At 34.7% G+C, this 17,351-nt stretch overlaps 1 protein-coding gene across 1 annotated transcript; it reads left to right on the top strand.

Moving 5' to 3' along the window:
- The first annotated feature begins 13,085 nt into the window (after nucleotides 1–13,085).
- On the top strand, nucleotides 13,086–16,226 carry LOC111394657. The gene is made up of 3 exons (XM_023020580.1): nucleotides 13,086–13,470; nucleotides 13,548–15,811; nucleotides 15,887–16,226. Exons 1-3 carry the CDS (start codon nucleotides 13,287–13,289, stop codon nucleotides 15,959–15,961), a joined length of 2,523 nt encoding a protein of 840 aa, XP_022876348.1. The 5' UTR covers nucleotides 13,086–13,286; the 3' UTR covers nucleotides 15,962–16,226.
- The last annotated feature ends 1,125 nt before the right edge of the window (nucleotides 16,227–17,351 follow it).

The raw sequence follows: 17,351 nt of genomic DNA, 5'->3' as shown, positions 1-17,351 counted from the left end.
AAAAATTTATTCCCAATAAAATTAAGAAAAATGCATTAGACGACTAAATTTTCAATCAAATAATAACTTACAAAAATAGAAATACTAGGTGGAACCAATCCATAAAAGAAAATAACTGTCTCAACAATTAAAGCAAATAAATAAATAAATCATAATTCATATATTATCAGTAGGCGGTGGCATGCTAAACATTGTTGCTGGTTCAGCTTGTTGTGGAGACATGCTGACTTGACTCGATAGGAACTTATGCATTAGTGCATCAAATTGAGAAATCTTGGCACGCATATCCAATAATTCTTGCTCCTGCTTTTGTATTTGCTCTCGAAGGGCTATTGATTCAGTATCAACCGATGTCAAATGAGCAGAGTGGCTTGAGGCAGGTTTTGGACCATGTCCAAGTCCTCTAATGTAACCTCTAGATTTTCCTAAAACTTCTTGCATAATCTCAAGTTCAGTGGGGGCCTCAGATCCCTCTGGAATTGGTTGCTCTTTAATTTGAAGCATCTTCTCCTATATATAAGTAAAGAAAAAGAAGAGAGAATACATGTTAATAACATAATATATATAAAATGTCAATAACAACGAATAAATTCTTAATATACTTACATATTTTATTCGTGCTTCATCATTTACCCACCCTTTCTTCTGACTGTAATGAGTCTCATAATAAAGTTCTATTTCTCCTTGTGCGTTGTCTTTCGTAATTGATCTCTGTTTGAAATAATATATATCAAGTTATACAAATATATTTGTTTTCATAAAACAAAAGAAAGTATTACCTTTTCTTGAAGACGTGCAACAAATGATTTTGATCCGCCACGATGATTATATTTAATGCAGTTGTGGCTTGCTAAATTACGTGTAGATAATGCCTGTGTCGTAAAATAAAATATGTGACGTATATAAATAATCACGAAATAAATTAGGCAACAACTATACTTGTTGCACAAATGATGGTGCAATAGACTATTAGTGTTGCGAAATAAATTTAAAAACAAACATCACTCGTTACATAACATATTGTACTACAAATATTGAATATATTAAAATACATTATGCGACATATCAAATACATTGTAAAACATATTTTACAACAAACATTACTTGTTATTAAAAATATATTACTACGGGCATGTGTTATCGCAAGATAAAATAGGTAGCAAAAGTTACACCTTTAAAAGAATATTTGCAACAAATATGTTTCTCGTAAAAATTTTATTGGAATAATTGTTGCAACAAAATACAGTGTCGCCTTTTTATTTTTTCGCGACATATACGCATCGCGAGGACATTATAGTTACAAATATTGTGTTGCTGTTTCATAGTTTTCGCGGCAAATAAATAATGTTGCGATTTTGTTAGTGCGATGAATAGTCAAAAGTAGCCGCAAAATATATTCGGTTACTCTACATTCGCGACAAACATATTTCTCGTAAAAACTTTATTGGAATATTCGTTGCGACAAACGGACTTGTCGCCCTTTAAATTTTTTGCGACATATATACATTGCGACGACATTATGGCTACAAATATTGTGTCGCCATTTCGTATTTTCTGCGTCACACAAATAGTGTTGTGATTTTGTTAATGCAATGAATTGTTGAAAGGTGTCGCTAAACACATTCCGCGACTCATATAGAGCGACAAAACCCGCAACAAACGTATTAGCGTCGCTAAATTACTTTTGCGACTAAATCTCATTTTTTGCGACAACATTTTTTTGTCGCGAAATCGGTTATTTTTTGTAGTGATAGTTGTCCATTCTTTCTTCTTTCACCATATATACACCGTTGACCTGATTTATGACTAATTGAGAGTCGCTGTATATGATCAGGTCAGAGATCCCCAACCCAGAGCCCATCTTTGTGCCGGTAATGAGAGCTTCGTACTCTGCCTCATTGTTTGAGGCTTTAAGGTCAAATGGCAAGGCCTCGCAGAATATGCGATGTTCAGAGCTGTTTAATACGACGCTTGCCCCAGATCGTTCTCCGGTAGATGAACCGTCGACATAAAGTCTCCATGGGATTTCTTCTTGTAGTTCCTCGATTGGGACGTTGCAGAACTCAAAGACAAAGTCGGCGCTTGCTTGGCCCTTGATGGAGGAACGTGGCGTGTATTTGATGTCGAATTGTTCGAGCTCGACTGCCCATTTTACCATCCGACCTGAAGTGTTGGGTCTTTGTAGTGTTTGCCTTAATGGAGAATTGGTGAAGACCTAAATGGAATGTTCCAAGAAATATGGCCTTAGTTTTCGCGCGACCATCGGCAGGGTGAATGCCAATTTCTCTACAGGTGAATATTTGAGCTCGGCTTCGTGAAGCGCCTTGCTTATGTAATAGACTGGGTGTTGAACACCGTTCTCTTCTCGGGTTAGAACCTCACTAATGGCGTGTTATGAAACAGATAAATAAAGTTTCAGGACCTCACCGGCCTTAGGTTTTAAAGCAACGGAGGTTGAGCTAGTTGTCTCTTTAACGCTTTAAAGGCGTCCTGGCATTCTTTGGTCCATTCCTCGTAATGTGTCAAAGAAGGGTTTGCAATGATCCGTCGACTTGGAGACGAACCGACTGAGGGCGACAATCCTTCCGGTTAAACTTTGCACCTCTCTAGGTTTAGTTGGAGGCCTCATTTGGATGACAGCTTATATTTTTTAGGATTTGCCTCGATTCCTCGGTTGTTCACAATGTAACCTAGGAATCATCCAGAGCTGACCCCGAAAGCACATTTCCATGGGTTCAACTTCATTCCATACTTCCTCAATATATCAAACATCTCGGTCAGGTGCTGATAGTGATCCTTGGCCTTGATGCTTTTGACCAGCATCTCGTCAACATACATTTCCATTATTTTTCCAATCTGTTGGGAAAAACATGGAATTCACTAGTCGTTGGTAGGTCGCACCAGCATTTTTTAGACCAAATGACATTACTCTGTAGCAGTAAAAACCTCGGTCAATTACAAATGAGGTATGCTCTTGATCTGGGCCGTACATCGGTATATGGTTATATCTGAAATACTCGTCTATAAAGCTGAGTAGTTCGTGTCTGGTAGTGGCGTCCACCATTTGATCTATTCTTAGCAAAGAAAAATTGTCTTTTGGGCATGCTTTGTTGAGGTCGGTGGAGTCTATGCATACCCTTCAATCTCCATTGTGTTTTTGCATAAGGACCGGATTTGCGACCCACTTCGGGTATTTGGCCTCATGGAGGAAACTGTTATGCAACAGTTTTTGCACCTTCTTGTTGAGTGCTTCATATCTTTCAGGGTTCAGAGGTCATCGTTTTTACTGTTTTAGCCAAACTGAAGGATCCACCTGTAATTTGTGGCATGTGATGTTGTGGTCTATTCCTCTCATGTCCCCTTGATTCCAGGTGAAGACATTAAGGTTTTGTCTAAGGAAGGCCACAATTTCGTTTCGGGTGGATGGCTGCAGCTCGCGCTCGACTTTGAGCTCTTTTGTTGGGTCCTTGGCGCAGACTTGAACTCCTTCTAGTTCTTCGACGGGTTCTCCTCCTTCGATCCTGGTCCACGGGTCTAGTGGAATGAGCTCAGATTCCCATACGTTTGCATTATGCACTCCCGGGGAGTTGCATTGATAGCTAGTACAGGTTTCCCTCATGGCGGTCGTTTGAGGGTCCTCCCGTCGTGGAGAACTTGGCGGTGTACTTGTTTCATGAGGGTGGGTGTGAAATGGATTTCTGGAACTTGAGCTATGACTCATGGCTCTCGAATTTTGTGGAGAGAACGAGACTATTTTTCACAATTAGGGCCCTCTTTCTAGCGCCAAACTGTTGACGTTAAAATTAGTAAAGCTAATCTTAAGCCAACTTTAAGAAAAAAGGGTGATTTATTGTTGAAAAAAGACCACAAAATATGTTTAGAGAGTGTAATTGTGCATTGAGTTGTTGTATGAAATAACTTGCCCTTTACAAGAGTCCTATTCAACTGTTTATACATAGTTTCAGATGACATTATATCAAATCAGTCAAATCAGCAACAGTACCGAGCCGAAACTCGGGTCGTCGGATTCTCTTATGATTGGTCGATGAGGTCGATGGCCATATGTTAATGTTTTCCCCAGATAATGATGACCTGCAAGGGGCTGGAGGTTAAGGACTTAGGATTGGTTGTTCCGAGCGGTGATGATGTCACCTGTGGCAAGTGTATTTGATTGATATGGTGATGTGATAGGGGGTAATCATGATATTTTTCTGAGATAACGGCAAGATTGTCCGACCTGGGAGTAAGGACCGAATTCACATTTAACTGAGATGGGTTTAGCGAACTGTTTTTATTAGATCGGAGTTCGGATGTCAACAGATACTATTCTCAGTGTCTTAAATTCTAGATCTGCATATAACGAGGTGGGAAAGAAAATGAAGAAAATACTCCCATGATATGGCGTGAAATTAATTGCTAGCTTTTCCTATTGGTCTCATTGTCTCCTTGGTCAACGTTTGTTTAAGTTTTCGTGATTTCCTATTCGATTCTGAAAGTTGGTTCAGTCTTAGTAATGTACTGAGATAACAACTCTTCCAATGATAGCTTTCTCACTTGCTGTTGTTGCTACTATTGAATCCCTGGTAGCTTATTCTAATTGTTTCCTCCATGTCCATGTCCTTGTCCCTGATTGTTAGACTATGACAAGTTCGAATGTTTCCTCCACCCTAGATTATATGTGTTAGAGTAGGGGTTGTTTTGTTTTTTTGGAAGTTCTACATTTAGCACACTTTCGCAAGTTGATTAACATGTGTAGAAGCCAAAGGGCAGCGTGTACCATGTTACCTAACTTAGATAAGTTGTCCATTTTCATTGTAAGAATTTTCATTTGCGCGCTGAGTACTGACACTGCATCCACATTGTGTAACACTGCTGTTTTCCTTGGAGTTTCCCTATCGGTTGGCCACAATGATTGATTTTCAGCTATTTTTTCTTACAAATCATAGGCCTATCGACGTCAAGTTTCATTACCGATCCTCCAACTGAAGCGTCTACCATTTTCTTGAACTCTTGTTGTAGACGATAGTAGAAGAGATACTGCTAAGCATGTTTAGGAATTTCAAGGCTAGGGCATTTCCTAAAAAATTCTTAAACTTCTCTTATGCCCCAGGATAGCTGTCGAGATCTTTCTGCTTGAAAGTGTGGAATTCATTCCTAATTTGGTGAACTTCAAAGGGTGGGAAGAATTTCATGGTAAATTTTTGAACCTCATCATTCCATGATTGTATGCTCCCTTGAGATAAACAAAGAAACCATTCTCTAGTAGCATCTTCAAGGTATAAGGGAGTAACTGCATTCGGAAAGCGTTTGCTGATATCCCTTCGTGACTAATCACTTCACATGACATGAAAAAAGCCAAATATGTTCATGAGGATTCTCCATGGCTTTTCTAAAGAACCTAATGTCATGGTGATTTTGAAACAGATTGATGACATCTAGTCTAAGGTGAAAATTATGTTGTTCAAAGTAAGGATATACTATGGCGGGTTGTATTGGTGCTGGAATTGGATTGACATAATCTCCAACTAAAATAGGAGCTTCGTTTTGAATAGCTCTCGGTTGATTTGGCTACGGTATTTGATCATGATCCTGAACCTGATTCTGTGGTTGATTTTGATTATCGGTAATTCTCCTTACTTGACGTTGCACTCTTCTGTGATTTCTGAATGTTCTTTCGATTTCGTGATCTATCGGAAAGAGATCCGGCTTGTCAGGATTTTGCATATACCAAATTAGCCTGCAAATAATTAAGAAACAAGAGAATTAAGTAGTATAATAGTACCCTAAAAACAACAAAAATAAAAAATAAAATCGAATCTAAAATTTAATTACTAAAATTAACACCGTTATTCCACGACAACGATGCCAAAAACTTGTTTGTGAAAATCCTGCAAGCGTACGAGTACGTTGTACAAGTAATAATTGTGATGAAAGAGTTATCGACTCACAGAAAATAAGGTCTAATTCTAATGTTTTTGATATAATTAAATTCGTGCTAGTAACCAAAAGTTGATTTTTAAAATAGCTAATTAAGTTCTATAACTAAAAATTGTAATATTAATGGAAGTTTGTTTTAAAATTCAAATGGGTGATCGTATTGGATTTCCAATGCCACTGATCAACTCTTAGTTCTAATTTTCAACCAGTGATATTTATCTCAACTCATGCAATTGTGACGATCGGTAATTCCATTTTTATTTATTATTCTTTCCCAAAATATAATAAACTTATGATTACCACGCGATGATCCTATTTCTAGTCCGAATTCATATGGCAAACACACATCGACATGTAAGATTATCACACATGATCGCACATGTCACAAATATTATTCCTAACATTCATTGTTCATGTGTTCCAATAATAGTATTCTACTTATATGAGTTTCTCAACACTACGAATGAGCAACTTATTGTCATAATAGTGCGTAAACATCAAAACAATATAAATATGCATATTAATGAAATCACAACACAAAAATTAAGATAAAAATACAAGGTCTTGAATTAAAAATTAAGAATCAACTAGTTTTGTCATCCATTCGACACAAAGAAATTTAACCTTGCATATTGACGTAAGAAATACACGAAAATTAAAAGAAAGTCATCACCCGAATCATTAAAGTATGAAGAGAATCTGGAATCCTTCAAATCTGAATTCAAGCGATGAAATCTTTGTTCTTCAATGTATTTCTCTCTATTTTTCCTCAAGGTCGACTTGCAATCCGATAAGAATTAGGTTTAGACAAGTTCTCCTATTTATATGACCCCCAAAAGACTTCTTACCAAAATAAAACAAGGAAACCTGATTTTTTTCACGTTTAACCTTGGGACGCACGCCTAGTGGCGTGCGCCTTAATGCATTGAGGCACCCCATTTTGGCCTTGAGGCACGCACCCTGCCTGCAAGCGAGGGCGTACGCCTTGGATTGCTTTTGGGATCAAGTTTGCAACTTGGTCCTCGAACTTTCTCTAAAGCCTTTTTTTCATCTTTCTTCACTCTTTTCTTGTACCATTTGCTTGTTCTTCATTCTAATAGAGTTCTTGCATCTTGAATCTTCATTTTGCATTCATGCCCAATATTTGAATTGTTGCATTTTAGTCCCCGAACTTTTTATTTGATGCAAATTAGCCCTTTGTCTAGCTTATTCTCCTTATTCCCACATCTTCCATCGATTATTACCTACAAACAATATATACATAAAATTAAGCCTTATTTCATCCAATTTGTCAACAAATACTCAATTTTAATGGCCTAAGTAAGTGTATAAAATATACTTAGCACATCAATTAACCAGATTTCAAAGGTAAGAATCAAAGTTATTTACTCCTACAAATTCTTTGTAGATTTTCTCTTTGATCGACCTTCTAACATACAGTAACCAACAACTTCTAATTTGTGACCCAATCGTTCCATAGGTTTCAATTAACCAGATTTCGAAAGTAAGAATTGAAGTTATTTGCTCTAACAAGTTCTTTATTGATTCTATCTTTGTTCAATATTTTGATTGTTTATAGTTTTAGAATTCACTGTAGATTTTATTTTTGCTTCGATGAAGTTATATGGAGAGTATGAGAACTGAAAATGTGTTATTTTCGGATGTATATTCATTAAAATTTATTTTATATATAATATTTATTAATTACCACCTAAATTTTGAAATTCTAAGCATGTTCTCTTAAAATTGAATTGAGGTATAGTTAATGCCTAATTTATGTATTCTTTTCGAAAAGTGAACCGTTGAAGTGTTTGGGCTTCTAATAATTTTGCCCAAAAATATATGGGGACAATTTACGTATACCTCCATTAGGCTAATTTATAAATAATTATAAATAGTTAAATGTTATTTTTAATCACAACAATATTAAATTTATTATTATTATCTATTTGTCCACAACTTATTTCTATTTAATGGAGCTAATTTATAAATAATTATAAATAGTTAAATGTTATTTTAAATCACAACAATAATAAATTTATAATTATTATCTATTTGTCCATATCTTATTTCTATTTATTTATAATTAAAACTTTACTAAATTCAAACATATTTTAAATCCCAAGATACTGCATTTTTTATAATAATTTTGTGATGCAATGTATTACATTTTGTTTAATTATGTTTGACAGTTTTTTTATCACATGTTTCTATAGTCATCATCTTCACTAGTAACAGAATGTGTTTATATAATGTTGCTTTATTTTCATTGCCACTGCTTGCATTTTCACCTCCCGTGACACAACCATGTTACACCAACCATCACAATTTGCACTGTCACGCCATCAACCACCCTCACACACAATAATTATCGCAAAACCGATCCCCCTCCCACAAAACAAAAATCGAAGAAAAACCTAAACACAAAAACATAAAACAAAGCAAAAAGTCAAACAGAATTTTGAAATCTATAGCAATCATAGGTTTTAGAGCTTTGAGGCTGGAGCGATCGATGGTGGTGGTTCGTAGTGATAGAAGGAGGTGTAGGAAGCAGATGACGGTGATGGTTGGAAGGTGGAGATGGTGGTAGTAGTAGGAGAAGGTGGTTATTAGCAGAGTGTAGGCGGTTGTTAGGGGTCAATGTTGATGGTGATGATTTTTGGTTCTACGGTGGTGGTTCAAGTGGTTGGTACTATTTGGGTGGAATATATTGATTTGAGTTAGGTATTTAAAGCAATATTTTATGAATAAAAAATAAGGTAAAGTAAATGTGGAATATCAAAACTAAAACGGTTGAATGGCATTGTTCCCCTAAAATTGGATTGAACAATTCTATTTGACTTAAAAATTAGCAGTCCACCCAACAAATCGTCTCACCATGTTTAAGAGAAGAATTATTGTGCTCAACCATAATTCAAGATTCTTCACGATCAATGCAAACGTAGAAATCAAAAGTTCTTGGTACCGGCAAACTTAAAAGAGTAAACTATTCAAAGACGAGATTTATTATTTGGGTAAAATAGTGTTTTGAATAGTGATTTTTTAGAGAATGTATGATTAAAAAATAGAGACAAGTTTTAAATTAACGGGTAGAATATTTTATTATATGAATGTGTGATTAAAAGTGAGTATGTAGAAAAAATAATTTTGAAATAATGGTTGTCAAACATGGACTAAATTTTGGAAAAAATAACTTTGAAATAACTGAAGAAACTGTGTTGGAACATAAAGTCTCGACAATTCGTGATCAAAATTGTCCTCATTTTTAGAAGAGTGCTAAGATTGTTAACAATTCACATATGTTTAAACCACTTCAGTTCAAGAAACATAATGAAGAAACAATAACATAAGAAAGGGGAATCAAAGATTTAAAAGAGGAAAAAAAAAAAAAAAAAGGGTTCAGAGTGGCAAGAAGATTGTCTTGAACATAAATCTATCAATTTGATATTTGAGTTCATGTATTCTTAAAAATAAATAAAATAAATAAAAATCAACTTTAATTTTTTCGAACTTCTTGTAATCGCAATCATCTTGCTATCATTTCTTAAGAGTTAACAACTTTGTAGTATTTTTCAAACTGTACATAACTATACATCGTCACTGTTTAATTTTACCATTTAGGGCCCGTTTGGTAGGGATTTTGAAAATTGATTTTTTGACCGTTAGAAGAAAAGTGGGGTCCACATGTGAGAGAAGAAGTAAAAAATTACGGCTTGAATAGTAAAATAACGATCAAAAAATCAATTTTTTGGGGCAAAAAATTCCTACCAAACGGGACCTTAGTGCATGTCTGGGGCCGATACTCGCCAAATTTTCTAACTTTTTTTTACCGTTATACACTAATCTGACAACAGTACCTTTCGACCAGATTTTGCAGAATTAATTTATACCCTTTTGACATTTGTTTGATACTCATTTTTTTCAAAATTCATTTTTCTCTCTCTTCTTTTCAACCACACATTCTTTATTAAAATAATATTACACGTAAATCAAAAAAAATTCCTTATTTTTCAACCACACACTTCCCCATCAAATTACTATTCTAAAATGCATTTTTACATAAAAATGACTTTCAAAAACCCTCTTGCACTAATTTTGAATGAAAGGCATTTTTGATAATGTAACTAATTTTGAGTCAAAATATTATGTTGGAAGGGGCCCACAAACTTTCCAACTGTCCAATTTTCCTTAAAATATGGTGAGAATCGACGTCAGACAAGGACTTACTATTCAGTTTCACTTCTAATATTTCAATTAGAAGTCTATATTTAACTTTATATTTTACACTTGTATCGATCTAAATTCAATTGGTTATTTGCATGTTTTTAGAAATAGAGACTTTACAACTAAAGTTAAGAAAGTACAACTAAGCAATTATGTCATCAAAGTCCACATAAACAGTCAAAATTCATCCAAACTAGACATGATTACATAAACTTGTTGGATAAACTTTGAGTTTTCATGCGTTAACTTTTCTAATGCATCCATTCTTTTTACTATGATTAGTCTTATGCCTGTACAATGCACAGGCTATGTTATTTTTAAGATAATGTTAGCGCGTTAAATATTAGTGAAATTATTTTGAAAGTTCAATAAATTTTCACCTAAAACTTCGGCACTTACTAATCGTTAGTATTTAGGAACACACTTGGAAATAAAATTTGTGGCTCAGTTCACTCTAATTAACATGTTTCTAAATGTTGTTGCGTTTGTGTGAGATTCTTTCAGGGATGAGGTATTCATGTACAAATGAAGGTGCATATTTCATATTTTAGTCATGGAAGTTGATACATATAAAACCACATCAATATGAACATGGAATTGGATATACACACTATCAAAATAAGTGTATGCCTAATGAAATAATTTTGTTCAACCAACCAGTATGACATGTAAAATACTTGTGGATAGATTAGATTCATGTGCTCGATAATCAATACATCTAAAATGGCAGTAACTAAATGCCAAAGATAGGAAATAAAGCTTTTTGCATAAAAGAGTACTTATAATATGGAAGATATATCTCCAAGGCATGAAAGTGGAGTCAAAAAATTGGGAAGGAGATATCAATACTTTTAAACTAATTTCAATAACAAGAAAACAGCTTGAAGCAGGTTGAACAACTACAAGAAATAGTGGCAATTGAATTTTCACTTAAGAAACATTAAATGATGAATCCTTGATCAAGTATAGATTTTGAGTCTCTCCCAAAGTAGGCATCATTAAATTTAGAAAGAAATCTCCTAAAAGCCTAATGTAATTTAAAAGAGCAATTATTTTCAAAAAATTACTTCCAATGGAACATTTTAGATGAACAACTTGCATGAATTTAATCTAACCATGTAGAAAAAATCTGAGAAAAACTCGAAACACATAAAACAAGTAATAAAACAAATAAAAATAGAGGTAAGAAAAATGCAGAAGAAGCATACGTTTGCAAAAAGAAGAGATGGAAAAACATAGAAACTCGCATAGAGTTTGTAAAAAACCCTCAACACAAAAAAATAATTGACCAAATACAGATCTCAAAATCCAAACAAATACACAAAAAACAAGTAAAAGATGGAGATAACAGAAAATCTCAGTACAATTTAGAAAATCTTAAACACAAAGAAGAGATTGATCGAAGAGAAATTGAAATACAGAAATCAAAGAAGCATACACAACAAAGGCAAGAGATAAAGTAGGATAAAGTAGAATTTTGCAAGAGGACGACGAAGAATAGGGTTGGATGAGAAATCGCCATATGAACGAAAACAACAATGTAAAAAATAACAGCTGAATACGATTATTACACTGTATCCTTTATCTTTTTTTTTTTTTTAGTGAATAGTGCTGAATCGGTCCCAATCCATTCTCATGTGAATGGTATGTCCCAAAAATGAACAGTAGAAGTGGATCCTCTCTTTTAAAATAAGTAGGATATTACACAATATTATATAAGATAATTTTAAATATCATGTAAAAGAAATCAGCTCTTTTAAATTATTTGTCTAAAGTATAGATATTGTCCACAATTCATTTCAATCATTTAGAGCTTATTTGAGAGTGATTTTTTCCCTCAAAAAATTAATTTTTTGACTGTTATTTTACTATTTCAGCAATCATATTTAACTTTTTCTCTCATATGTGAATCTTACTTTTCTCCTAACGGTCAAAAAATCAATTCTCAAAATCACTCTCAAACAGGCTCTTATTGTAGAGCATAAATTTGAATTGATGTATATTACAAGTACAATTAATGCATTCATGTTATTATATGATGGATGTTAATTAGAGTCCTCCAATACGTTGACCTCTTAGGATTTGAAATTTAAGATTCCATTTCATATTCAAATTGCAAATTATGATGATCGAATGATGTTGAAGAATTAGCAAGTGAGTTGCGATTAGAGGTGAAATATCGTTCGAACCCAGAACTAATTGGTTTTCCTCAATATGCATTGAGGTCAAGTAGTTGATTGGACAACTTAGGGTAAAGCATTGTTTCAGTTTAGACCGCGAGAATAGTATCATATCGAAGCAAACTCTAAATACTCTAGATTTGAACTCAAAATAACAAGGTTCAAGGTCAAATTTATTATGTCACGTTAAATTTAGATTTTGCTGCTAACGTATTACAATTTTTTAGATGCCCTTGAATACTATTGAAATTCTGCACAATATTGAATCGATCAAGATGTATAAAATATTAAATAAACATCTTACACGTCTTTCATTTTAATCTTATTCAACAGTATCACATTTAGCTTATAAAAATGTGCCCTTAGTAGATAAAGGGCCTGTTTGGGAGCAATATTTTCCTCCAAAAAATTAATTTTTTAACCGTTATTTCTCTATTTCAGCCGTCATATTTGACATCTTCTCTTACGGGTGGATCCCACTTTTCTTCTAACGGTAAAAAAATTAATTCTCAAAATCACTCATAAACAGGCTCAAAATTTCGAAAGGAAAGACCGAATTCGAACAGGAACTGCGATGGGGTCCCACCTTGTGGTATTGTGGCAAATAAGTCCTCCATAGACCATAGTTTTTAACGGACATTTTAAATCCTCGCGACCCTTTATCACAATTCAATCAAACGGCTATTCCTTTTTCTCCTACCTTGCTCTTCAACTTTCAAATTTCCGACACTACAACGGTCATAAAAGCAACAATTTTAAATCTCTAAACCCTCTTTCTAATTACAAAACTAGCCGTTACCAATCTCTCAAGAAATCCACATTCATTATTTTCATCAAATCAGTTTCAAAATCTTCGCACAATCATTTCTGCTTCCGGATTTTCTTTCGTTTCACTAGAAGATTTTCTTCTCTGGTCATTGTGTAGATTAGAATTTCTGTTCATCAATGGCGGCTTATTCGAACAGATCTCCTTCTCCACTTACCACCAGACCCGGTAATCCAAATCCCAAAATTTCTGAATCTAATACCGGACCCAGAAGGAGCTTCACTGGAAACCCTAATTCTCGACCATCTGTTCACACGAATCCGAAAATCCTTTATCCCAGTACCCCTGCCAATAGCCCTTCAGGTTCGTTGGTTTACTTATGAGATATTTTTTAGGAATTTTGTGATTTTTGTTATTGATTTGTGATTATAAAATTTCAGATTTTGCAAGAAGACGCTCAGTGGGGAAAGAAGGTATCGTTGCTTCGAAAGATTGTGATGAAAAAGAGAATGATGATCACAACTTTAAAGCAGCAAAAATCCGGCAGGCAGGTTCGGGTTCCAAGAATTTCATGTCTCCAACGATTTCTGCGGCCTCCAAGTTCACTCCATCCCCAAGAAAGAAAGTTGTGGTGGAGAGAAACGACCCAGTTCGGACTTCAATTTCGCTCTCTGATGGAAAAGCCGTGTTTTTATCTGCGAATTCTGAAGATTCCGAGCCAAAATCTGATATGGATTCAAATTTGAACAACGTTCTGGTAAGTTCTCTTGACTCAAAAATTTCTGATACGGCAGAGAGAGAGGCTGTTGTTGAAGGTCCTCCAGTTTCCAAGCCCTCGAAGAGAGTGTCATTTTTAGAGGTACCTTCAGATTCTGAGAATACATTTGAATCAATGTCGGATACAGTAATTATAGATTCTGATTGTTTTAATGAGAATAAGAATTCTTGTTCATCTGGACCCCCTGTTATAGCTCCGCTTGATGCTGATCCTTCTCTGCCTCCTTATGACCCTAAAACCAATTACATCTCTCCAAGGCCTCAGTTTCTTCACTATAAACCAAATCCACGAATAAAAACTCTTTTGAACAAGGGAAAGGGGATCGATTCAGATGAATTTAAGGAGTTAGAAGATAGTTTTATGTCAGAAATTATATCTGGAAGCAATTCAGACTCCGAAGGCACAGAAGAGTCTCCGCAGAATGAAGAATCAGAGGATACTTCTTCAATCAAAATGGTGTTGGGAGTAGATGAAAACGAAGAAGATAAGGAGCTGGAAGTAAATGAAAAAGAAGAAGAGACTCATGCCTCTGATTCATTATTACCAATCAGTACAACTGTTCCAGATGTAATTTCTGAGGAGAATTTTGAGGCAGAAAGGGATGAGAAATCATGGGTTTTCCCTAGATTGAAATGTTTTTCTTTGCTTTTGATGTTCTTGATTGCATGTGTATGTGTATCAGTGTTGGTTACTGATTTGCCAGTCACTCGTATGTCTAGGCTTAAAGATTTGAGCTTGACTAATCTTTATCACCAATCAAGAGCTGCTGCTTTTACGAAAGTGAATTTGGATGGATTCGTCAGAAATGTTAATCAGTATTCAGTCAATTCTCTGTCCTATACGTCTAAACTGATTTCTGATTTTGGTAGAGAAAATAAATTGGGAACTTTGCAGTTCATGAACTTGACTGATTTACAGGATGAGGTAATGCTTGGTGATCACTTTATGATGAACAAGCAGTTCAGCAAAGAATTTGAACAAAATGAGATGGAAGAGAATTTAGACACTGAATTTATGGAATTTGAAGAGGAAATTTCTGCAGAGGTTGATTCTGATGAGATCATTGAGAAGGAAACTAAAGAAGTATCAAATGTATTAGAAGAAAATGAGATGAAAGAGGATTTAGACACCGAATTGCGGGAGGACGAAGTTTCTGCGGAGATTGATATTGATGAGATAATTGAGAAGGAAATTGAAGAAGAATCTGGGAATTTTCCTGCACAGCTTGCAGAATCCGAGCCCGAGAATCAAGAGAACATAAAAAATGAAGGAGATATTGTCTCTTATATTAATGCTGAACAGAATAGTGATGTAATCCCGGAAGATCAGTTGGCCATAGATTCATTGGATCATGAAATTCAAAGTGAAGCCGACATTAAAACTGAGAAAATCGAAGGTGGCAATGATCTCGATTCTTATACACAGGCTGATCTTAAGTTATTGGATCATGAAACTTCATCTAAAATCGATTCTCTTAACACACGTGTTGAGGGTACACAAGTGGTGGAGTCGAAACTTAGTCGAGTATATGGTAAATTTGCTGTTGTGGGAGTTTCTTGCCTAGTTGTTGCAATATTGGCAGCTGCAGCTTTCACCCATAAGAATCAAATAACTTCTACGTCGTCCAACGCTGTCCCTTGTACTGATCCATTTTCAAGTAAGAAGACAATCTCTGGATTAGCTGGTGACGTTTATCAAGAAAAACCTTCCTCTCAGAATTCGTCAACAGAGGATGTTTCATGTCCTTCAGAAATCAGCAGTTTTGTGAAAAACTCGTCATCGTCTCACAGCAAAAGAAGAGTATCAAATGAAGCTCAAAGCCATGACAGGAAGGCAAGAAAATTTTCGAAAAGGGAGTCATTGGCTTCTTCCTCAGAGTATTCATATGGAAGCTTCACCACTTATGAGAGGATCCCAATCAAGCACGTAAGTAGGCTGCTAACCGAACAATAATTATATATACGATTGTTTATATTGACATTTTTTTTTTTTTTTTTAAAGGTTAATGGAGATGAAGAAATTATTACCCCGGTGAGGCGCTCGAGCAGACTCATTAACCAGTACACTTCTCCATGAAAATTTGACACAGTCCTTTGATATTAGAAGGTAGCAGCAGCACATCTCTGATGTGAACCACTCTCAGTTTCTTAGTTTAGTGATTGATTGTAATTTGTAACTGGTGCCAGCAGTATTTATTTATTTTTCATTAATCTAGTTTTTGAAGTGTGTCTTGTGTCTTGTGCTTAAACTTTAATGAATTATTTGTACAACTTTGATTGATTATTGTTCTTAGTTACACTTGCATTAACTTAATATAATTCTTATTCGAGTGATTGAGGCAGACTATGCTATTTTGTCATTAGTTCAATTTGTTCATTGGTTTTCGTTTAGTCTTTCCCCAAGACTAAGCCTATTCGGTTAACGTTCTGATAAAACACCAGACATTTTATAGCGCGAGCCCAAAGAGATGTTGACCAAACGAAAAGAGGATAAAGGCCAAGAAAACACGAAAGGAAACATTTTTGACGAGTATTTGACACCAATGTACAAACTTTTTTAGCCCAACAATGTGCTGGTTAAACAGTGTCCTAAAAAATTAGTTTCAGTATATAATCCAACATCACACTGAATGAAGAATTGGAGTTGATGAAATTCATCCAAAGGAAATGTTATCTCTTCCAAGAGGAATTTTTTGACTATGTACTTATCCTCCAGGAGAGGGACTTGACGTATTACTGTTTATTTATTTTGATACATTTGGTAAATGTATTCTAGCTATTGCACTGGACGAGACTGGACAAAATAACTAACATTTTTTTTAATGCGCCTTTCTTTTTTATTATATCGAGTCTAAATTAACGTGCCAATTGTGTACTTAAAAAAAAACAATTGTTAATTGATTTATCTTTTCTAATGGGCTTTCGACATGGCCATAAAAATTTTTCTTGAATATCTAATTTGATAATGACAACTAAAAATATTACTATCATTTCCCAATTTTGAGCGATGATTAACAAGGAACCACATTTTGTCAACATTAGAACTGCCAGTTGCTTACCAATAATTTGAAACTTGTTATTTGTCCAATATGGTGTGTCCACAATCAATTTTAGAGTTTCATATTTCGACTAACTCTGTCTGAGTCTATCCCCTACTCGTCAACTAACTTGACTATCTACTTATAAAAAATGCTTATTATTCATTTAGAAACTTTACTTTAGATATTAGCTTCACTTACTTTCAGCCCTCGTTTGCCCCCATTAATTTGTATTCATTACATTTTATTTCTCTCTCTTATTTTCAATCACATGATCTTTTATAAAATAATATTACACATAAATCTAAATATTTTTCTTCTTTTTCAACCACTCATTTAAAAAAAATATTATTTCACCCACTAATTTTTTCACAAAATGAGGGCCAAATGGGGCTTAAAGTTATAAAGACTAGGCCTTGTTTGGTGATG

This window comes from Olea europaea, chromosome 5 (assembly GCF_002742605.1).
Source record: "Olea europaea var. sylvestris chromosome 5, O_europaea_v1, whole genome shotgun sequence".
Lineage (NCBI taxonomy): Eukaryota > Viridiplantae > Streptophyta > Magnoliopsida > Lamiales > Oleaceae > Olea > Olea europaea.
This window is presented reverse-complemented; position numbering and strand designations above follow the sequence as displayed.